This window comes from Carlito syrichta, unplaced genomic scaffold, assembly GCF_000164805.1.
Source record: "Carlito syrichta isolate Samal-C Ts95f unplaced genomic scaffold, Tarsius_syrichta-2.0.1 Scaffold301637, whole genome shotgun sequence".
In the NCBI taxonomy this organism is placed as follows: Eukaryota; Metazoa; Chordata; class Mammalia; order Primates; family Tarsiidae; genus Carlito; species Carlito syrichta.
Window position 1 is genome coordinate 160,480 of NW_007245733.1, and position 24,062 is coordinate 184,541.

A 24,062-nucleotide genomic window follows, 5' to 3' on the forward strand; every position below is an offset into this window, starting at 1 on the left:
CTCTTTTTACCACATGGTCCTTACTGTGGAATTTTAGATAGTGCTATTACAACATCCTAAAATAAACGGCACATACTTGAAGTGCACAATTAGGTATGTTTTGACATGCATATATACCTATGAAACCATCATCACAATTAAAAATCATGAATATATTCATTATTCCCAAAAGTTTCACCCCCCCCCCCAAATTCCTCCATTTTAAAATTTACAACTTTGTGACCTCATCCTTAGTAAGTGTGGGAAATAATTGTAACAAACTAATGAATGATTATATTTATTCTAAATTATATTTTTGGGAAGTAGGACAGCAGTTCTTATTTAACATCAAAGCAGTAATGAAATAGTAGACATATAAGTTTAAATAATGTCAACTACATGAATACTTTTTATTAATTGTCTTTAGGTGCTATTTCAAGTTTTAAACAAATGAAATTTTTCCAATGAACTAAACTTCTGGGTTGATTGAGAGTAGTGTAAGGGATACTGGGAGAGAAAAGGAGCGCTGCCGTTTGAAATATGTTGATCAGGATAGGCCACATGGAGAAAAAGGATTAGAGCTAAACTTTGAAAGAGTGGCTATGTGGGGGGAAATATTCCCAGGTACAGGAACAGCAAGTGCAGTTAGCTGTGAAGCAGGGGAGCCTAAGGTGCATTGAAGGAAACAAGGTGGCTGGTGTGACTGAATGGAGTGAACAAGGGGGAGAATAGTAGGAATGAGGCTGGAGAAGCAATGGGTTGTCAAATTGCATTGGCTATATAAGCCACTGTACAGACTTTAGCTTTTCCTTTAAGGACAATTGGGAGCTATAGAAGGTGGTTTTGAGGAGATAATTAGTTTTGAAATCTGGCTACTATGCTGAAAATAGATTACATGGAATCAAGGATAAAAACAAAGAGCAGTGAGAGAACTTTTCTAATAATATAGTTGCAAGTTGATGGTAATTCAAACTATGGTGGTAGCAATGAAGGTGATGAGAAGTGGTCAGATTCTCTATGTACTGTAAAAATTGAGCATGTACTATTAAAATAGATGTTTTTACTTTTATATTTACAGCTATATAAGTATACATTTCATTGAAATCTTCACCAGAGAAATGAAGTCTCTTTGGAATGCTATAGCTTTATACTTTAAAATGTCACATGACCTATTTGATTTAATATCTTTTTTGGTACCTTTTATCCAAAATAGTGTCATGAGCACATAAGGCTATAACAAAAAATAATACAATTGTAAAATGATATCGTCATTATCTTCATTGCTCCCATTTTATTTAGTACTTATATTATCACACTTAATTCTTACAACAATCGTATGGGGTAGGTAAAGTTTTTATTCATCTTTATTACATCAGATATTGTGTAGACAGTAAGGGACCTTTTCTTATTTTAGCTTTGAAAATAGCCCCTAGTCTATAATTGCAAGATTGTTCCTGTGAAGACAGGTGTCTTTTCTCAAATAACATCCAATCTTTTATTCTTTAAATGTTGATCTTTTTCCAAGGCTTAGTTCTAAACTTTCTGTTCCTGGTTTCTCAATACATTTTCTTTCTTCTTATGGCTGTGATTGCCAGCTATATGATTCCTAAATTTACATGAGCAAAAGGATCTATCATTGTCCCTTCATCCCTGGATGCCCAAAGAATATGTTCTATTAAGTGTCCAAAGAATACGTTGTATTAAGTACTTCCTGCTTACTATATTAAGCTTTATAGTAAGAAAACATCTTATTTCTTTAAAAAAGGTCATTCTTTCTACTTGCTAAATTATGTAAAAGTTATCACCATTTACTTCTGGACCCAAGGCTTGCAGGTTCTCTGCATTTGACTCTATACTCTCCCTGGGGTGGGTTTTGTCCACGTATATCTCCAATTAGGCACCCAATTCTAATTTCCAGCACTAGTCTCTACTCTGACATTTGGTTCTTTCTGCATTTTCAGCTACCTGCTTTTACATCTTCCCTTGGATGTGTAGAAGTTTTCTAGGGTCAGTGTTTCAAACTAAGTTCTTATCCATTCATTCCCTTTAACACAGAACTTCCATAGTGTTTTAAATCCCAGTGAATATCAGCATCATTCTGTCTGGAGAACACAGCAGATATATAGGGAACTTTTTGACCCTATATCTGGTGTCTAGGCTTGAAATCTTCATGTTTTCTCCCCTCTGTCCTTTATCTCTCACATCTAATTAGTTTCTAAGTCCTCATTTTCTTAATTCATGATGTCACATGAATTCCTTCTTTCCAGTCTATTGTCACAGCCTTTACCATTATTATCTCCTTTAATTCTACCTGCTCTTTTTTTCTAAATTTTAAATTGTGGGTACAATTCAGGGCTAGGTATACAAATATTCACTGTGCAGGTACCCTTATTGATGAGGTGTGGCCCCCCCCTCCCCAGGCAGATATCGACTATGTCAATCCCATATCCCTACCCCCCCACCCCGCTCCCCACAGTTTCCCGCCACTTTCAATCCTTTTTTTATAGTAATAAGGTAGTTGTTCAAGATCCACATATGAGTAAGAACATGTGATACTCAACTCTTTGTTTCTGTGAGAGATCACTCAGTATTATAAACTCTAATTCCATCCAGGTTGCTGCAAAGTTCATGATTTTGTTCTTCTTTATGGCTGCTCTACTTGCTCTTAACTGTTTTTCATCTCTCTCCCTTTCAATCCACAATTTATTTATTTAATTTATTTTTTGAGTCAGGGTCTCACTCTGTTGCCTAGGCTAGAGTGTAGTGGTATGATCATGGCTGCTCACTGTATCCTTGAACTCATGGGCTCAAGCGATTCTCCTGCCTTAATCTCCCAAGTAGCTGGGACTACAGACTTGCACCACCATACCCTGCTAATTTTTTTAACTTTTTGTAGAAATGAGGTTTTATTATGTTGCCTAGACTGGTCTGGAACTCCTAGGCTCAAGCAATTCTCTTACCTCAGCCTCTCAAAGTGCTGGGATTATAAGCATGAGTCATCACGCCCAGACCCAGTCTCAATCAAGTTATCTTCCTCAAATGCAATTTTTATTATCTCACTCATAAAAGCTTAATGTGGATACTTTATTATTTCCAAAATGCATAGTCCAATATCTTAGGGACATAATTCCCCCAGTATATTATTAGACCCATTCCTATTCACTTTTCAAGTTGCCCCTTCCCATTCATAGGAATAAATTCTTATATGTAAATTCTGGGTACTGTGGTTCTGCTTTTTCTACTATTTTGTATTTTTTCACAGCTCTTCACTTCCTTTCTGCCAGTTTATTATATTCTTCTAGATATAGTATAAAAAATCACCTACTGGATACATTTAATAACTTTGGAGATGCTAGTACTTATGTTCTCAGCACTGCAAGTTTAGTCTGTCTTCAAGTTACTTTATTGGTTTATGTTTGGTCATTCCTCTCTGTTTCTAATTTTAAAATTTTCTTAATATGTTATTGTAAGTTATGAGTTTAGTAAACATAACAAAGTAAGTAAGTCCTGAGGTGGAGATTTTTCTCTACTATAATTGGCACCAAAAATGGTTCACTGTTGGTCTTAAGAGAATCCCAGTATTGCACTTATGCTTCCAAAAGAATCCTCTAAGAATATTTGAAACATTGTGACTGAGAAAATAGTCTATATAATGACATTTTGTGAAGATTAGAAAAAAATTAAAACATATATGGTAAAGATTATTAAATACTAGTGTAGAGCCATTGTTATTATTCTTGATGTACAATTATTGTTTCAGGTTCTAGCTCATTCGAATCTCAAAAAATGGATCGTCCTTCTATTTCTGTTACCTCTCCTATGAGTCCTGGAATGCTGAGGGATGTTCCACAGTTCTTATCAGGACAACTTTCAGTATGTAATCACTAAATTAATTTTTATTTTTGGAATGCCAAATAGTGGTTTTAAAATAAGATGCTAGTGTTTTGTAAACCAAGAATATAATTGTACTTTTAATTATCAAATTTCTCATTCTTTATCATTTCAATTAGTTGAAATTCAGTTTTATTTATCATAGTGCTTTATTTAGTGGAGTTAGGTTTTCTAGAATTTAATGAGCTAGAGTTTATGAAGCTATCTAAACTCTTTTTTTCTCTTAGTAATTATTTCAGTATTCAAGGGCAGAATTTTGACTTTATACCTTAAAAGGATTGTAAATTGTTACAGAATCTTAGAGAAATGAAACAGTTATGCTACATAAAGATATTTCAGATAAAAGTATATATTTATATATTCTTCACTGCTTTTCAACTTTAAGAAAATTGGGGTGAATTTAATAATAATCATTGGAGTAGGAATATTGCTGTGAAATATAATGAGACCTGATGTATTTGTCAACAAAATGAAATAAATAAAGAAATACATAATAGATTAGTGAATACATCAGTGACCACATTGTGATCCCTAATTTAAGCATTTTAAATAAAAGTTAAAAATTCAGTTGTACATATTATATGATGTCCATATTCAAAGAGCTTTACCAGTTTTAGTCATCTTTTTTGTTTATTTGTTCGGTTACCATTTCCTTATTAAACTATTTACAAATATTAATATAGTTAAATGTATTCAGTTATATTTCAAAAACACAGAGATTAATATTACCAGTAATGCTGGTAATTACTAAACTTGATGTTTTATGAATATTACAGAGCTATTTAGGTTGTCAAAATCCAGGCACTGAATTTTGGATTAAAAAAATTACAGTTAAAAACTAAAATATTTAGGCTGATATTTTAATACCAAACAAAAATAGCTTTGTTAAATCAGCTATGAAATCTATCCTTTGAATTTTTTTTTGAGGGGGTGAGGGTAGTATTTGATTTTTCTGAAGCAATTTCATTAATTAAAAGGAGTTGCAGGAAGTAAATGACAACGGGGAAATTTTTAAATTAAAAAAAATTATTGATGAAAGTCATTAGCTATATCTTTTTGGAGCTATTTTGACCATAAAGGTGACAATAACAAGATAGTTTTGTGAGAAATATATCTTATTTCTTATCTAGATATTATAGGAAGTTATAAATGTTTCGCTGAAATGAATTTCTTCCCTTTACTATTTTCTTTTCTTTTCTGAATCATAAACAGAGTGAACTTTTCATTTGAGGACAATGGTCTTTTTTCCATTCTCCACAATAAGTAGTGTTTTTCTACTTATTCCTGTAGATGTATTGACAGCACATATATTGTCATTTAATAGTTACAAATGTGTGTGTATTTTCTTCTGCCATCCTAGAAAACACTAATAATTATTAACTGATGCTTTTTTATCATGACTCCATTTCAATAGCTCATCTTTAAATAATGCTCAACATAAATAAATCTGTATGTGTGTGTGTGTGGTTGGCTTCAGTTGGTAGAAAACGGAGTGGAAGTTAAATTTCTATAATTAGTATCACTTTGTTATCCGAAATGAATCCCCTGGTCTTTATACAAATTGTACTAAGAGGAGAAGAAAAAATATAGCTTAGAGATTAAGACAAATTTCAGATTCAAATATTTTTCTTCATGGTTCAAAATTAATATTATAGAAAGGTAATACTTAAAATATTTGGGGGAAATATAAAATTAAGAATTTTACTTCCAAATACTCACACAAAATTTTATATAAATAAAGACCAATAAAAACTTGACTGGTTTGTGTGTATATGATGTAAAGTTACAATTTTTAGATTTATACATGATATTATAATTTCAAATGTGTACCATTTTCTCATTTTCTTATGACATGGAAGGGATATGTCCCACTATGATATTGGTAGTAAAACTTTTAACCACCTGTGTTTTGACATTACACACATGCACACACACACACACACACACACACACACACACACCGTATATAAAGGATAATGATTATAATACAATACATATTTATTGTGGGAAGCCTGGAAAATACAAGAAACTTAACAAAAATAAGATCCCCTATAATCTTAACGCTAAAATCAAACTATTCATATAATTATAAATTTTAAACAAAAATAGAATAAATATGCATATACTAGTTTAGATCGCAATTTTTCACTTAGTAGCATGAACATTTTCTTGTCTTTACAAATTCTTCTTAAAATTGTTTTAATAACTATTTAATGCTTCATTGTAACTTAATTCATTATTATAGGATATCTTGCTTTTTTCTCATTTATATTATTCTAAATAATAATTTCATGGAAATCCTTGAATGTAAATCTTGAATATTTTTCTTAGGACAAAATTATTCTGGCAGGATAACTTTCCAGAAGTATAATTACAATATAAAAGGCAAATTAAAATTTTAGGATTCTTGAAATCTATTTTCAAATTTCTCCTCCAAAAATACTTTTTCAAATTAGATTCCAATCATCTATTTAAGAAATATATGTTAAATTCTAACCCCAAGTAAGGCATGGTGCTAGTGACTGGGAATACAAGTGTACATGATACAGCGATTTTTAAAATCATGTTACTTATTAATTTTATTCTCATTCTTTGCATTCAGGAAAACATAAGTAAAATGCTCACCTAGATATTGTATGTTCCTCTATATTTAATCCTATCTCTATCAGCTTGGAAACAGTTTGGGTTTGCTCTCATGATGTAGAAGTTAGAAAATATGTGGCTACTTATGTTACCCCTTGGGAAGACCCCTGGAAATCACAAGCCAGCATTACAATTACTATTTCCTTCTACCCTTGGACATTTTTGCTTTTCATGAGATTTTACTTGAGCCCATACCTCACTTATAAAATCGTGACATTGCTAATGTCTAAGAAGAAAGATAGTTTGTATAGTATGTGAGCTGACTTTCCTGATACTTTATGTCAGTACATTGACTGTTATTTTCTTATATTTGTTGTATACATTTTTGTGCTCAAAGCTGTTGATTATTTTTTAAATGTGTGCGATTTATTTTCTCTCCATGCTAGAATTGTCCTGCTGCTTATTGTTCTAGGGCATCACTGTGAACGTGACATGAATGTATTTGGTGGGAAGAATTAGAATGAGCTCAGGTTTATGCCACCTAGATTGTATGTCGCCCTTCTCAATGACAGCACTTTCTCATTTTGAGTCCACTTTTCATGTGTTCTTCTAGAATTTAGCTGTTTTTTCCTTAAAAGGATTACTTTTGTAATTCTTAATATTTTTAATTAATTTAGACTTTAGCTAGTTTTTTGATAGAATGTTAAGATAAAATACAGTGTTTAATTTTTTTTAAGTGAGAAAAGACTGAATTATTTATTTCTATAAGAATACATTATGTAGTTGATTCTCTTGATAATCATTTTATTTCACTTCATTGTCTATGGTTGATTTATGATTGTAATATTTTTCCAAATTACTTTTTAAAAAATGTTTTTATATTTTATATAAGTATTGTAGGCCTCAGTAATTTCAGAGTAGGTATATGCCCTTTCTGTCTCCTTATGTACTTCATAGCTTTTTAAAAAAACCTTTTATAAATAGGAGTTTTTTATTTGAGCTTTTATCTTTTACACCTCATTGTTATAACTTTGTAATTCTGGGAGTATTGCATTAAAGGACTGTCCTAAAGACAGTAGTACAGCAAACAGTAGGAAGTGACATTAAAAATGCAAAATAAATTGTGGCATACAAATTCAGATTCTTCGTTTGAATGAAGATTGAATTGTTACAGATATGATAAGATCTTTCCTGCTTAAAATAAATGAATTAATATTAATTACAAATTACAGTGAGGCACATAGTACTTTGCCATTCCTATTTGAAATATTCATAGCGACAGAACCACGGACACAGAAAGCAGCTTAGTGGTTGCCAAAGGACAGTGAGATGGAGGAATGGGGAGTGATTACTTAAAGTACAGTAGGTTCTTCTGGAGTAATGTAAAGGTTTTGAAACTAGAAAGAGATGATTACACAGCATTGTAAACACATTAATTGCCACTGAATTGTACACCTTAAAATTGCCAGTTGAATGTTTTATAAATTGCACCTCAATTTAAAAAAGACTACCAAAACAAACATGTTTTGATAGCCACATTTAAAGTTCAAACTCATGGGAGAAGATTAGGTTTAAGTTGCCTTTGATTTAAAAAGGTTCATTCCAGAAATCTGTGAGTTGCTTGTTTGAGGTCATTTTAGAACATGGAAAAATGTTTGCTTTAAAGGATTAATTTGTTTGAAAATACTATTTCTTTTAAAGTGAATCTTTTATCTTTTGAAGTAATATTTACTTATAAAACTATTCTATTACCTTAATATTTTTGGTTGTAAACAGAGCAGGTAGCAGAATAGAGAAAATAAAATTTATTTCTAGAGTACTTGCTAGTCCCATTCTTCAGCATGCCTCCTTAGTATCTGTAAATTTCATATACCACCCCCCCATTTTCTAAAGAATTATAATATCCTATGGTTATGCAGACAGACATCAGTAGCATACCTAAACATTTCTTTCTTCCTCCAGGAATATGTCCATACAAAATAGAAGTTAGCTTAGATGTGAGACTGTCTTGATTTTTAGAAAGAGAGAGGAATGACTCATGGTTGAATTAAGTCTGCTTTTCTTTTGGGTTTTAGATTTATGTCTTAATAAACAGTGTCTATCCGATGATAGCTGAACGGCAAAAGCCCTAGTACTCATTATATGTTTCCATATAGCCGGAAAAGGCAGAAGCCTTTCACTATGATTTTGAAGTAGACAAGAGAGACATCTATAAGAAATGTGAGGAATGGGATGGAATCTTGGTGAGAGAGACAGAATTAAATACCTTGAAACCCATTAAAGCCCAGAGATATATGCATCTGATTTTGTTTCTGATGATGATGATGATGATTTTTTGAGTTGGTGTCTCACTCTGTCGCCCAGACTGGAGTGCAGTGGCACGCTCCCGGCCACCGCAGCCTCTACCTGCTGGGCCCTGGGGATCCTTCCACCTCAGCCTTTCAAGTATCCGGAACTACGGGCGCGCGCTACCACGCCCTGCTAATTTTTTATTTATTGTAGAGACGAAGTCTCGCCAAGTCTCGCCTAGTTGCCCGGGCGGGTCTGGAACCCTCAGGCTCAGGCAATCCACTAGCCTCAGCCTCCCAAAGTGCTGGGATTAGAGGTTAAGCCACTGAGCCCGGCCTTGTTCCTGATTTAACTGTTGGAATAACTGAGTAAAGGCACAATATTATGATTAGTATAGTCTTCTGGAAACTATTTCAAAGTGAAAGGGGAAAAAAAATCAGAAAAGAAATTTGCTTTTATTCTGAGAATTTGAGAGTGCCTTTCACTATCTTTCTTTTTGAGTATGGGCAAGTATGTTTAGTCCTGTTTTGTTTCCTCGTCTACAAATTAGGGATAAAAGTAACTACCTCTCAAGGGTTGTTGGGAATACCATGAGAAAATAAAGTTGCAATAAGCTGTAAATAAAGGTTTGGAAAAATACGGAGAACTGTATAAGTAAAAAGAAATAAGATATTGGGACTAAGAGGTGTGGTCAGCAATAAGCAGTATTAACTTGAGTGGTGCATAATAAATGTTTGAAGATGGTGTTTTAATACTAGATCCTAGTACAGATTCTTCAAGTGTGAGTCAACTAATCCAGTGATTTCAGCACATTGTTTATCTTCATGTGTTTATTCTTTAAAGAAATTCTAAAGCTAACTCGGCTAATGTTCTTTAGACTCTGATTTGACATGTTTTGGAGAAGTCACACAATTACTTTTACAGATGGCTTTTCACTAATAACTCTATAATACATTTTTCTTTTTTTGGACTATGCTTTTTTTCCTATTGTAGTTTGTTTAAGGATAAAATCTGAAAGTTCTTGATTCTTGGGTTATGCTTACAATCATTTTCTCAGAATATAAGAACCTGAATGCATTATTTTATAGCCAACCTTAATTACTGTTATGTTGATAACATTTAAAAAATGTATTTAAACAGATTCTAATACTTTGTATTGTTTTTAAATGTATTTTAGCATTGGGCAATATTAGTTTATAAAATACATTGAAGTACTTATTTTAGATAATATTGTCATGAAAAAATTGTATTTAAGGGATAGATGTATGTGTTTGTTTTTACTTTTGGTCTTTTAGTTCCAGCGTGTTGTCCTTTTTGGTTTTGTTTTATTGCTTTTTTCTTTAATTTTGCTTACCAGAGCCAAAGCCTTAGTAGAAGAACAACGCCTTTTGTTCCTAGGGTTCAGGTAAAGGCCTTGTCTGCCTGATAGAAACTAAAGTTGTGTTTTAACCCCTTATTTATATGTTTTTGGAAAATGCGTAGTAGGAAACCTTTTTTTGGTATGTTGCTCCAAACCATACTGTTGACTTTCAGATCATTTTATGAACCAGCTTGTAAAACTCTGCATGGGGATTAGAATACTGAATACAAATTTAAAGAGACAATCTTTGTTAGTGATTTTATATGATGAACTGAGTACTAAAACTTATAGGTTTCAAAGTGGCATTTAATGTAGATTTAATGTAGAGTCTACTTATATTTGCAACAGTTACAGAAATAGTTAATTTTATACTATTGATATTTTTCTTTTTTCGCTGTTTGCTGTCTCTTTAAATCATTCATTACATCATGTAACATCAACATTCTCTTGCATTTTCCAAGCAATAACTCCTTGAGGAGATTGGCAAATAAATTTGTACCTTATTTAAAATATGAACTTTATGCATATTGTATTAAAGGTTCAATTTTTGGAAAGTATTTTACTTTGAAAGAACAAAATTACAATCCAAATACAATGTGTTGTGTTTATTTTGCTTATATTTTTTATTGCAATTTTATTTAATTTTACTATAATACCTGGGTACAAGTTGTTTGCCTCTTTTCATTAGAAAACCCTTATATGGTAATGTCAATATAGTTTTTTTTTTAGTATTATGCTTTCCTTGCTTTGCTGCATGTATTTTAAAAATTTGTTGGTTTTGAGTAATATTTGTTTTGTTTAAAGTTTAAAAGTTTAATTACTCTAGTTAATATTATATAATATAAAATATTTAACTACACTGCTTAGGTTGTACTTAAGAAAATTAAACAGGATTACATGGTAAAGCTGGAATGTTATTTACATTAAAACAATTAGAATGATACCAATATTTTTATTAATAAAATTGAAGCAGAACAAGAACTATGACAGGACTAGAATTGTAAATATATGTTTGTTATATTTTGGGGGAATGAATAGCTTTATTTTAACCATTTATTTAAAAAGCATAGATAAGAAGTTTAGGAATGTGACAAAGAAATCTAGCTAAGAAAGTATTCTGTTTTGATGACATGAACTGGATATCTATTAAAAACTTCAATGCAAGTCCTATAATATAAATAAAAATTAGGGCTGTTAAATAATCACCCAGCTTAAGGCAGGTTATTAAAAATTGTCATTTTGATCAAATAATCAAATAAAAATGTGCCCATGTCCTATCTAAATTATTTTAATATTTGTATATGTTTACATTATAATTTAATAACTATAAAATATTATAGCAAAAATGTGAAAGCCATATGTTTACTACCTTTATGAGAAATGGATAATATTAGTAAGTGGCTTTTTTTGGTTTTCCATGACTTAAGGAAACCTGAAAAAAATACTCTTTATCAGGCTTTTGAAATAGATCTCAGATTGTTAGTTTTAATTATTTTAAAGGTGCAAAAATATTGCCTGTGGAGATAGCAACAAGTGCTTAGTTCAACCCTTCAAAAAAATTCTCACAGAGCTCAATAACTTGCTCCAATAATTGTAACCTTAATCTTATAAATAAGTATTATTGTTTCTTTGTTTCCTAAATGTAAAATTTATTGGAAAAAATTTTTCAGCCTTGCAGAATCTTTTTTGCTTTGAGGTGCCTAATATTCATATTACAATCCTCAGATAAAGTTTTTTGCTGTATTGGAAAGAATAAAGTAATAGACTATTTTACTACTGACACAAAAAGAGAGAATGCCGTAGAATTTAATCTGGTTTGGGGCACACATTTTAGAGAAACCATAATGCTATCTATAACATCTCTTTCATCTCGTATGCAATTACACACTCCTGCATTCCTTTCTTTTTTGTTTTCCCCTCATATCTTTTTTTGCCAGAAGAAAGTTTAGTCTTTTTTCCCCCTTTACCTATTTCTATGTTTTTAGGCAACCAAATATTTGAACTTTTTTTCCTTTCGAATATTAGAGACGTTTTTCTTCAGGTTGTTGATTTCCTAATCTGAGGCAGTGGTTCTCAAATTTTAATACACATGAGGGTCACCCCAAATACTTGTTAAAATTCCAATTCCAGGACTCCATTCTGATTCATTAGGTGAGAGATGGACCCCAGGAATTTGTAACTTTTTAATAAATAGGGGAGTTAATACTGAAACAGGATGCTTGCTAACTAAAGTTTGAAAATTACCTGTCTAAGGTATATTTTTGTACTTAGCCAACTGTATTAGAAAGCCTTTTTTGCTTTTCAGTGGCAAGATAGTACCTGCATTAAATGGAAACACAATATCAAAATTAGTAATTATAATTGTTAATGTGTGTTTTTTTTTTTACTCTTATTCCTATAAGAAGGCTAATTCCATCTGGCAAATGAAAAGGATAGAAATAATTTTATATACTCTCTTGAACTGTCAGTTCACCTCTTCTGACTCAGTTGCTTAGTCTCTCATTCTCTCGAATATGAACTGAGGGACTCAACAAAGACATGTTGGAATTGGAACTGAACTGCCAGTATTTTATATATAACCAGAATTGATTTTTACTTCATATTCTCAAGTTCCAAATTTCTGGTTCCATTTCAGTTTCAAGATAGTGGCTGATTTCTGAGATAGAGAGTTTTAAGATAGAGGCTAATTGCTGAGCCAAGGTGTGGATCAGGGCCATAGTTATCATAGAACCTGACATAGTAGTATCAGCTAGCTAGGTATGAAGGTGTGAGGTATGTGTGGGAAGTGATAACTATTAAGTCAAATTAATTCAGCAGCTAGATGTGAAGTTCCAATCCCCAATTATGATACAGGGAAATTATCATATTTTCTTACCTCTAATAATAAAATGTACTCTTGTTATTCTAAGGATGTGATGCATTTGCTTCACAAAAGAAAAAGAGTGCATGTCTGAGCAAGATAAAATTTCAAAGATGAACTTATTATAGCATTAGTTCAAATTGAAGGAATCTATTGACTAAAGCTACTAGTAAGTCCCCATGGCTTATAATCTTTGAACTGTAGTTCACTATGGAATAATATGACATATTTACTTGAAGATTCCTTTTGAGTATCATATAAACAAGTTTTTAACTACTTAGTTCATGCTGAGGGCTTATTCTGAACTCAGTATTGTAGGGGAACCAAAATGAACCAGTGATTATTGTATAAGAAAAGATACAGAGCATTTATTGTATATAAAGTTCTTAATTATGACAATGTAATTCTTAGATGTATATTAATAAACAATCACATTAAGATAATAAAAGCCCAAGTGATTTATGAATGAAACTGAAATATCCGAATTATTATTTTATTCATTGAAGTTATTATAGTATATCCTTTTATTTTAACTAGCCACAATTTAAGTAAAATTTATAATCTGTGCCAATATTAGTATAAGAGAATGGGGTGGAGATTGGAAATGTATATATTATGTTAGAGCAGTAAAATGTTTGAGCTGATAAATGAATATTTTTGCTTTTCAGATAAAACTATGGTTTGACAAAGTTGGTCACCAATTAATAGTTACTATTTTGGGAGCAAAGGATCTTCCTTCCAGGGAAGATGGGAGGCCAAGGAATCCCTATGTTAAAATTTACTTTCTTCCAGACAGAAGGTAGGGTTATAAAACAAAAAATAAATGTTCTTGAAATGTTAATAGTAATGGGTATTTCATTTCTGTATTATCTATTTTTCTGTATCATACCAGTCAGATACTTGTGAAGTTTAACATAAACATAATGATCCTTAAAAATCAAAATAGTGACTATAAATATTTAAGATTGCTTTGAAACATGTTAAATACTTATTGTATATATTTTATTGAATGTTAAATTTGGGTATGTGTGGATTATTTATTAAATAATATGTTTTCGTTTATCAAAAATATTAAAAATTATACTCCTTAAAAATCAGATTTTTAATACAAACTATAGAGTCAAAAAGCTGGAACTGGTATTCTAAAAAGTACTCATCATGTTTGTTTGCAATGTTATACCTCTTCTTACCAAGATATAATTTTTCTCTATTCTATAAAATTAGTGAATTACATTTTATAATTTATTACTCCATATAATCAAGAAAATTTTGCCATGGGGCCTGGAATCAGTTTCTTCAAGCATGTGTGTTTTGTGTCTATTCTTATCAGTATAAATGTTACTGTTCTACCCTGGTTTATTGGAGAAATTAGGACAGGAGAAATCTCTTCTCAAAAATAATCTAGTCACTCATGAAAGAGACCATGCAATAGGCATCATGGAAAAAAAAAAAAAGGAAATCATGGTACCAACTACCCTTTCCCCAATTTTCTGCATCCCTTGTTCCCAAGTAGAGTGCTCTCAAGGTCTGGTCATTTTTTTCTCAGGTTGGAAGTGACTGGACACAGATACAATCTTAAACATGTTTATACGCTTTTGAACCACGGCTTACTTAGTTCAAGCAGTAAGTCACCAAAGTTGAGTTGGGTGCCAAAGTATCATCTGAACAACCTTAGCAAGGAAAAAAACAAAAGAAAGGAAGTAGACAATTCACAAAGGTCTTACATTTTGACACATATTTTGAAGTGAAAATTGTGTAACAAATTCCTCAGAATATGTCAAGATGACGCATCATCTAAAGTTATTAGAAACTGGGCTGAACGCAGTGACTCATGCCTGTAATCCCAGCACTTTGGGAGGTGGAGGCAAGAGGATTGCCTAAACTCAGGTGTTCAAGATCAACCTGGGCAAGTTGGCAAGACCTCATCTCTACAATATATCAAAAAATTAGCTGGGCAGTGGTGGCACATGCCTGTAGTTCCAGCTGCTTGGAAAGCTAATGCAGAAGGATCCACAGAGCCCAGCGGGAGGAGTAGTAGCAATGAGCATACCACTGCACTCCATCCTGGGCTACAGAGTGAGACTCTGAATCAAAAATAAAATAAAACAAAAGTTATTAGAAACTGTTTGCAATCCAGTTTTATAGTACAAAGTTTGCTTGAAGAATGTTGTTTTTTAAAAGACATGTTAAACCATAAGAGAGGAAGAAGACATAATCAGCTGTGCTTTTATATACATTACATGACTTAAGTTTCTACTTATTCACACCTTTGAAGAGAAGCACATGTTTTCTAAAATGATTCCGTTATTTTAAATTACTGAATTCTTTTCTTGTTTTGGACTTGTTTTGTTTAGTTTTATTTTTTTACATAACCCCTCTTTCTGGATTCCGAGCAGATAGAATTAAAATGGAAGCTCTCCTGAACCAATCCTTTATATGCCAGAGTGTTGTTCTTTTTTAATCTTTTGTCAACACCAAAGAATGTGAAATATTTGAATATTTTATTCTCAGATTATTTCTCAACTGAGTTCCAGGGTTTTCTCTCTAACAGTGAAAAGAATTCTCTGCTTAACTCAGGTTACACTATCATCTTAACAATTTCTTTGTTTGCTGTTGGCATACTTTTTTACACATTAATAAGGGACTATTTTTGCTTTAGCTATGAGTATTTAATTTTTCTTGACAGGTTTTCTGAAATACTTGAACAGATAAGCATAGAAAACACTTGACACCTTTCTACTAATAAGACTTCCTGGAGGGACAAGTGAGACTATATAGAAGAGATCTAGTTTGGAGTGTTGGTTAGGCCATTTGAAAAGTTATTTTCTATATAATGTATTGTGTGCTCTAAAAAATGGACTTCTTATATACTCCTTTTTGTATCTTTTTATATTTGAAATAAAGTTGATTTCCACTTAAAATATTTGTCTTTTTTTTTAACTTTTGAGTAAAAACATCAAATCTTTGCATGCTGTTACTAAGTTAAATTAAATGGAAACAAAAGTACCAGTAACATGAAAATAAGGAGAAAAAAGTTTTAAGTTGAATTTTACTTTTTGAAAAAGTTAGCACTCCTCAGCAATTTAATGATGCTTTTAAAGATCAGTTATTTATTTCATTATTATTAGGCTGCTATTTAAAAAAATATCTCTATCACATGCTTATTGATCTGAGTTTTTTAATATTTATATATTTTTGTATTAAATTTTTTTTTATTACAGAGATGTAGGGTACAAATAAGGATTAACTACACAAATAGGCTGCATGCAGGTGAAGTTTGGATCTCAAACTGTCCCTTACTCCCCCTGGTATAGGATCAGATACCTTTTGTGTTGGTACATGCTTTTCCCCATCCACAGCAGTGTCAGCAACTGCTGATCCCTCCCTTGTGCTGTTGTGATTAGTGTTCATGTCCCACTTATGAGTGAGAACATGCAGTATTTAGTTCTTTATCTTTGTGGTAGATCACTAAGTCTGATGGTCTCCAACTTGCTTCAAGGTTCATGATTTTGTTCTTCTTTATGGCGGCATAATACTCCATCTTATATATATTCCACATTTTCTTTATCCAGTCTACTTTCGATAGACAGTATGGTTGGTTTCATGTTTTTGCTATTGTGAATAGTGCAGTGATAAACATGCGTGTGAAGGTGTATTTTTTTGTAGAAAAATTAATGTTTCTCTGGATATATTCCCAGGAGAGGGATTGCTAGATTGTATGGAAGATCAATTTTTAGTTCTTTTAGGAATTGCCGCACAGTTTTCCATCGAGGCTGAACTAGCTTGCACTCCCACCAACAGTGTAGAAGTGTTCCCTTTCTTTACACTCGTGCCAGCATCTGTTGTTTTTTGATTTATTATTAATGATCATCCTTACTGGAGTTAGGTAGCATCTCATTATAGTTTTGATTCACATTTTTCTGATGATTAGTGAACCTGAGCATTTTATCATGTTATCTATTGGTTGCTTGTATGTCTTCTTTTGAAAAGTGTTTATTCATGTCCCCTGTCCACTTTTTAATGTGATTTTTTTCGTTTCACTTTGTTTGTGTTCTTTGTAGATCCTGGATATTAGGCCTTTGGTACATAATTTGCAAATATTTTTCTTCCATTCTGTGGGTTGTCTCTCCACTTCCTTGATGGTTTATTTTGCTGTGCAAAAATGTTTCAGTTTGATGAGGTCTACATGTCTATCTTAGCTTTTAGGTACTTGTTGAAGAACTTGTTGCATACTCCGATGTGCATAAGACGTTTCCTATGTTTTCTAGGATTCTTACAGTTTGAGATTTTACATCTAGGTCTTTGATGCATTTAGAGTTTGTTTTTGTATTTGTTGTTAGGTAGGGGTCCAGTTTCATTCATCAACGGGTGGTCAGTCAGCTTTCCCAGCACAATTTGCTAAATATGGTCTCCTTTCCCCAGTGGTTGTTTTGATGGCTTTGTTGGAGATGAACTGTTGAGAGACTGAGTTTTTGCTTCTGAAATCTCTGTCCTGTTCCATTGGTGTATGTGACTATTCTTGTTCCAATATCAAGCTGTTTTGGTCACTGTAGCCTTGTAGTAAAGCTTAAAGTCTGGAAGTGTGATACTTCCTGCTCTGTTTCTTTTGCTGAGGATTATTTAGGCTATTCATGCTCTTTTCTGTTTCCATACGAATTTCTGTATTGTCATTTCCAGGTCTGAGAAAAATGATATTGGTAATTTGATGGATATTGCATTGAATCTGTAGATTGCCTTGGGTAGGATGGACATCTTGACTATACTGATTCTTTAGATCAATGAGCATGGAATGTTTTTCCATTTGTGTCATCCTTGATTTCTTTGAGCAGCATTTTGCAGTTCTCATTGTAAAGATCTTTTGCTTCTTTGATTAGGTGGACGCCAAGTATTTCATTTTTTGTGGCTATTGTTGAATGGAATTATGCATTTTATTTGGTTTCCTGCCTGCTTGTTGCTGATGTGTTGAAATGCAGTTGTCTTTTGCACATTGATTTTGTACCCCAAGACTTTACCAAAGTTGAGGACGTTTTTGACAGAATTCTTAGAATTTTCAAAATATAGAATCATACTGTCCACAAAGAGGGATAGCTTTACTTTCTCTTTTCCTGTTTGGATACCCCTAATTTCCTTTTCTTGCCTGAATGCTCTGGAGGACTTCCAGCACTATGCTGAACAGAAGGGGTGAGAATGGACATCCTTGTTTTGTTCCCATTCTTAGGGAGAATGCTTCTAACTTCTGCCTATTGAGCAAAATGGTGACTGTGCGTTCATCATAGATGGCTCTTACTGTTTTGCAAAATGTTCCTTCTAGACCTAGGTGATCAAGGATTTTTATCAAGAGGGGATACTGGATTTTGTTAAATGTTTTTTCTGCATCTAATGATATAATCATGTGGCTCTTGGTTTTACATCTGTTGATGTGCTGAATTATGTTTACGGTCTTGTGGATGTTCAACCAACCCTGCATCCAAGGAATGAAGCATACCTGGTCATGGTGGATGATCCTTGAGATGTGTTATTGGATCCAAGTTGCTAGAATCTTGTAGGGAATTTCTGCATCTATATTCATCAAGAAGTTTGGCCTGTAACTCTCTTTCCTTGTTGGGTCTTTGCCAGGTTTGAGTATAAGTATGATGTTAGCTTTATAAAATGAGTTGGGGAGAATTCCATCTTTCTCATTTGCCTTAATGCTTTCAATAAGATTGGTGTCAGCTCCTCCTTGTATGTCTTATAGAATTCAGTTGGGAAGCCATCTGGTCCAGGGCTTTTTTTGGTGAGGATATTTTTTGTTACTGAGTCACTTTCCTGGATTGTTGTTTGTCTGTTTAGAATTTCAATTTCTTCTTGTTTCAACTCTGGGAGGTTGTGTAATAACAGACAGTCCTAGGTTTTCTAGTTTATTTGCATAAAAGTTTTCATAGTAATCTCTGATAATCTTTTGATTTTCTTCAGGGTCAGTTGTGACTTTGCCTTTTGCATTTTTAGTTGTGTTTATCTGGGCTTTCTCTCTCTCTCTCTTTTTTTAAGTTAATCTGGCTAGGGGTCCTTCTGGACTTTCTCTTTGTTTTTAGTCAATCTGGCCAGGAACCATCAATGTTATTCATCCTTTCAAAGAACCAGCTTTTGGCTTGATGAGCCTTTCTATGATATTTTTGTCTTCTATGTCCTTTAGTTGTGATTTTATCTTGGTTATCTGGATTCTTCTGCTGAAGTTAGGATTCGGGTGCTCTTGCCTTTGTGGCTTCTTATGTTGTGACATTAGGCTGTTTACTTATGATGTTTCTTGATGTGTGTGCAGTGGTATGCATTATCCTTTTAACACTGCTTTCATGGCATCCCAGAGATTCTGATAAGACGTGTCTTTGTTTTCATTTATTTCCAGGAATCTCTTTATTTCTGTCTTGATTTCTGTGTTGACTCAGAAGCTGTTCAACAGCATGTTGTTTAGCAGCTATGCCTTAGTGTGTTTTGAAGGATTTTGTAGGTGGTGATATTTATTTTATTGCACTGTGATCTGAGAAGAGGCATGGTATTATTTCAATCTTTTGAAATTTCTTTATGCTTGATTTATGTCTGAGAATGTGATCAGTCTTCAAGTATATTCCATGTGCCGAGGAGTAGAATGCATACCGAGTAGATATTGGGTGAAGTATTCTCTGGATGTCTATAAATCTATTTGATTGAGTGTGGATTTAGATTCCATATCTCTGCATTGGTTTTTTTTTTTTTTTGCCTTAGTGATCTAGCTAAAACTATTATTGGGGTATTTAGGTCTCCAACCATGATTATATGAAAGTAAATGTTCTCTCTTAGTTATCTTAGTAGTTATTTTATAAAAGCTGGTGCTCCTGTGTTGGGTGCATATATATTTAGGATGGATATTCCTTGTGGTAGATTGAGTCTTTTACCATTATGCAGTGTTCTTCCACGTCCTTTTTAACTTTTGATTGTTTGAAGACTGCTTTGACTAATATCAGAATATCTGCATTTACCCTCTTATGATTTTTGTTCACCTGAAAGATTGTTTTCCAGCCTCCAACTTTGAGCCCATGGGGGTCCTCTGCAGTGAGATGAGTTTCCTGGAGGCAACAGACTGTTGCATCATGCTTCTTTATACAATTTGTCACTGTGTGTCTTTTCAGTGGCACTTTTAGTCCATTCACATTCATATTGATTATTGAAATGTTAGAGTTTATCCCTGTCATAGAGCTCTTAGGGTTTGCTTTGTTTCCTTTTTACTTTTGTATTTATTTATGTGTGTATTTTCATTTTTGTATGTGCTTTGTATGTTCTGTTAACTCTCTAGTTGCCTGTACTTTTATGATGTCCGTTCTTTATTTTTCCTGTGTTCAACACCTTCATTAGTGTTTCCCAAAGGGCTGTTCTGGAGGCAATATATTTCTTAGAGATAGGATGTCTGGGAATGATTTTAGTTCCACATCTCTGGTGAAGCTTAGCTTGATACAGTAGGAATTTCTCAGCTGGAATTGCCTATCTTTAAGAACATTAAAAATTGGATTCCAGTTCCTTCTGGCTTGTAGTGTTTCTGCAGGTAAGTCTGGAGTGATTCTGATGGGTTGTCCCTGAAAGGTAGTCTGACCATTCTCTCTTGCTGCCTTTAGGATTTTTTCTTTCATGCTTATTTTGTGGAGGCAGATTACTATGTGCCTTGGGGATGGTTTTCAGAATTTCCTGTGTTTGGATGGTCATCACTCTGGCTAGATGTAGGAATTTTTCTTAAATGAACTCATGAAATGCTTATTCCATGTTGTTTCCAGGTTCTCTTTTTCCTTGATGGATACCAATGTTGTGTAGATTTGGTTCTTGACATAGTCCCACATCAGTTGCTTTGCTTCTTAATTTTAAGCTATTGTTCAATGTTTTTGATGGACTGAGTTAATTCCATCTTTTGATCTTAAAACTCTGATATTTTTTTCTTCTGCCTAGTTGAACCTACCACTTATGCTTGTTAGTGTGTTCTTGATTTCTAGGATGAAGTTTTTTGTTACCCTTATTTCAGAGTGGGCTTTTTAAAAATTGGCTACCTCTGCTTTTACTTCCTTTACTACTTCAGTGAGTTTTGCTTCTAGTTTCTCTTGGTTCCTGTCCAATTTTGCCATCCGACCTCTGATTTCTGTAGCTGTTATCTGGGGCAGGTCATTCTTGAGGGGTTTCCATTGTTTGTGTTCTGATAGCTGCTTTTTTAGGCACTGTCTCTTTATGACTCAGAGAGTTGCCTGTGGTTTTTTTTTCATAATCTCTGATTTCTGTAGCTATCATCTGGGGCAGGTCATTTCTGAGTGGTTTCCATTGTTTGTACTCTGATAGCTGCTTTTTCAGGCACTCTTTAAGACACTGAAGGTTGCCAGTATTTTTTTCATTGATTATTCCTTCTTTGTGGCAGGCTTCTCATTGCACTCTATATTTTCTTTTGATTTAAAGCTCTGAAGCTATTCAGTTACTCTCTGTTCTAGAGTCCTTTCTGTGGTTCAATATATGCCAGTCAGTAAGAGAGTGAGGGGCGTTCACATCTGCTCTTTGCTCCACCTTGCAACAGAATTCTGTCATTGCAGAACTTCTCTCTTGCTGCTAAACTTGTGGAGCAGCTGTCAGCTCATGCTGCTAGTGATCTGTGGGTAGCAAGGGGGAGGTGGGTGGGCCTCCCATCTGCTGACTGTGGCCTAAGCCCGGTGCCTTCCCACTGAGAGAGCCCTTGGATGTCTTGTCACTCCCTCCCTATTCAGGTCGTCACTCTGCTCTTTTAATAGAGCAGGTTTTCTGCAACTGAGGAAATGATGGGCAGCACCCTGCCTGGCTGCATGCCTTGAGATGGTTCTTCCTAGTCTGGCTGGGGGGATGGCTATCAGCCTCTAGTGGTACATGTATGCCAGATTCATGTTGCAGGCAGGCCTTCCCCTCCCATGAATTACCCGTCCAGCAGAAAGCCACACTCACCATGCCTGTGCCACGTTTCTTCTGCAGGCAGACCATCCTTGCCCTTGGACCATCTATCTGGACGAAAGCCATGCTCACATCAGCTATCCAGCATGTTGTTCTCTTATTCTGCTTGGGCTGTGGTTGTTCAAAATCCTGAGCCCTGCCCAGAACTCTTCCTGCATGGGGCTGATGTCTGCACCCATCTGGGAAGGGTGAGCCATCCCAAAGCATCTTTGACTCACTTATCCTCTTTAGTCTGCTGGCAGGGCTTCAGTTCTTGTGCTACCCCAGGACACAGTGGAGAATAGAGTGCCTGGATTCCTGCATCTGTCTTCACTTTCCAATCTTAGTTTTTAAATACTTTTAACACCTTTGCAGTGTTTGACTTATGCAACATGCTCTGATTCTGAAGACTTTGGTTATACTTATAGAAAAAAAAACTCATTTTATTTAACTTGTTGAAGATAAGGTTATTTTTCCAGCTTCTTGTGAATTATTGATTTGGTACACACTGAATTGCCTTATTAAATTGTAATTGCATGTTGGATTTGTAGGAAACTTCAGAGATTATCTGGTCTACTTTCTATCAAAAATAGAAATCCCTTCTAAAATTGCCATTCATTGTTTAAGAACTTTTTTCAGTCCTTAAGAGAAAGTTCATTGTTTACTCTTCTTTTTCCTTTCAGATTTTTTTATAAACCATTTTTTAATTAGATATCAAGTCTTCTAAATACTTTTTTCCTGGCCTTCATGGCAGGGACTTTATCTTTTAGCAAGGTCTCAGAGTTGATTCTTTAGCAATGGAATATGAGTAGATGCTAAATAAATATTTGTTGAAATGTTAAAAGAAGGGAAAGAGAGAAAGATCACAAATCATATTCTTTGTTATTATTTATATTATTTGGTTCAGTTATTCTTATATACAGTATCATTTCTTTTTATATACAGAGATAAAATTTCCTACATGCATTTGCAAAGTTATTTTTCTACTAATGCCTTCAAAATTAATAAAGCACTGCCTTGCATATTGTCTTTTCCATGTGTATTAACAAAATTTCTTATTGGTTAGTGTAGTCAAAAATGACTTTCTAATCCTGGCGCAGTGGCTCATGCCTATAATCCCAGCATTTTGGGAGGCCGAGGTGAGAGGATTTCCTGAGCCCATGGATTTGAGACCAGCCTGGGCAACTTGGCGAGACCTCATCTCTACAATAAATCAAAAAATTAGCTGGACGTGGTGGCACATGCCTATAATTCCAGCTACTTGGAATGCTGTGGCAGAAAGATCACCTGAACTGGTTGAGGCTGTGGTAGCCAGAGCTTGCCACTGCACTCCAACGTTGGCAACAGAGTGAGACTCCAACTCAAAAAAAAAAAAAACTTTCTGCCACATAACACACATGTGCTCTGAAAACATCTAGTACCTCTTGATTACTGAAGTCAACTCTATATTAAATGCTAACATTTTTAGAAGAAGAAGTTGCATATCTCCTTACTTTAGAGACATTCTTCCCCTTCTTTGTTCTCAATCTTCTTTATTTCCCTATACTCTTGGAACTGTCCAGGTGCTAGAGATAATTTGTACAATGGATATTATTCTAACTGGAGTTTATCTGTCCACTTCTCACTTTAAATAGCTCTCCTAAATAGCTTAAAGTTTATTTCTTTTTTTCTTTTTTTTGAGTTGGAATCTTACTATGTCACCCAGGCTGGGTGCATAATCACAATGCACCTCAACCTTGACCTCTTGGGCTAAGACAATCCTTCTACTGGGACTACAGCGTGCATCACCACACCTGGCTAATTTTGGGGGGTTTTTTTGGTTTTTTTTTTTTGGAGAGATGAAGTTCTGCTATGTTTCCCAGGTGGTCTTAAACTATTGGGCTCAGGCAGGATCCTCTCTCCTTGGCCTCCCAAAGTACTAAGATTATAGGCGTGAGCCACGATGCTGGCCTTATGTTCTGATTTTGTTTATTTCTATCCAACAAGTAAACTAGAGTAGTGATCTCTAAATAGGATGGTTATGCCCCAGAGGATGTTTAGGATAATCCATTAGCGAAATATTTAAATTTTTAACAATTTTAATTTCTATTTTAGTATATTTCCCAATGTATGCCATACATTAGTACAACAGTACGGTAATACATGTGTGTAATTCATAAA

At 33.8% G+C, this 24,062-nt stretch overlaps 1 protein-coding gene across 1 annotated transcript in view; it reads left to right on the plus strand.

Annotated features, from left to right (window-relative positions):
• Positions 1-24,062, plus strand: part of LOC103257309 (regulating synaptic membrane exocytosis protein 2) — a gene marked incomplete at its 3' end in the record, with an annotated part of 156,620 nt that overhangs the window by 128,732 nt on the left and 3,826 nt on the right. Inside the window, exons 8-10 of the mRNA XM_008055033.2 lie at positions 3,740-3,852; positions 10,100-10,147; positions 13,631-13,761. Coding sequence (XP_008053224.2) covers positions 3,740-3,852; positions 10,100-10,147; positions 13,631-13,761 — 292 coding nt within the window. The remainder of the gene's footprint in view (positions 1-3,739; positions 3,853-10,099; positions 10,148-13,630; positions 13,762-24,062) is intronic.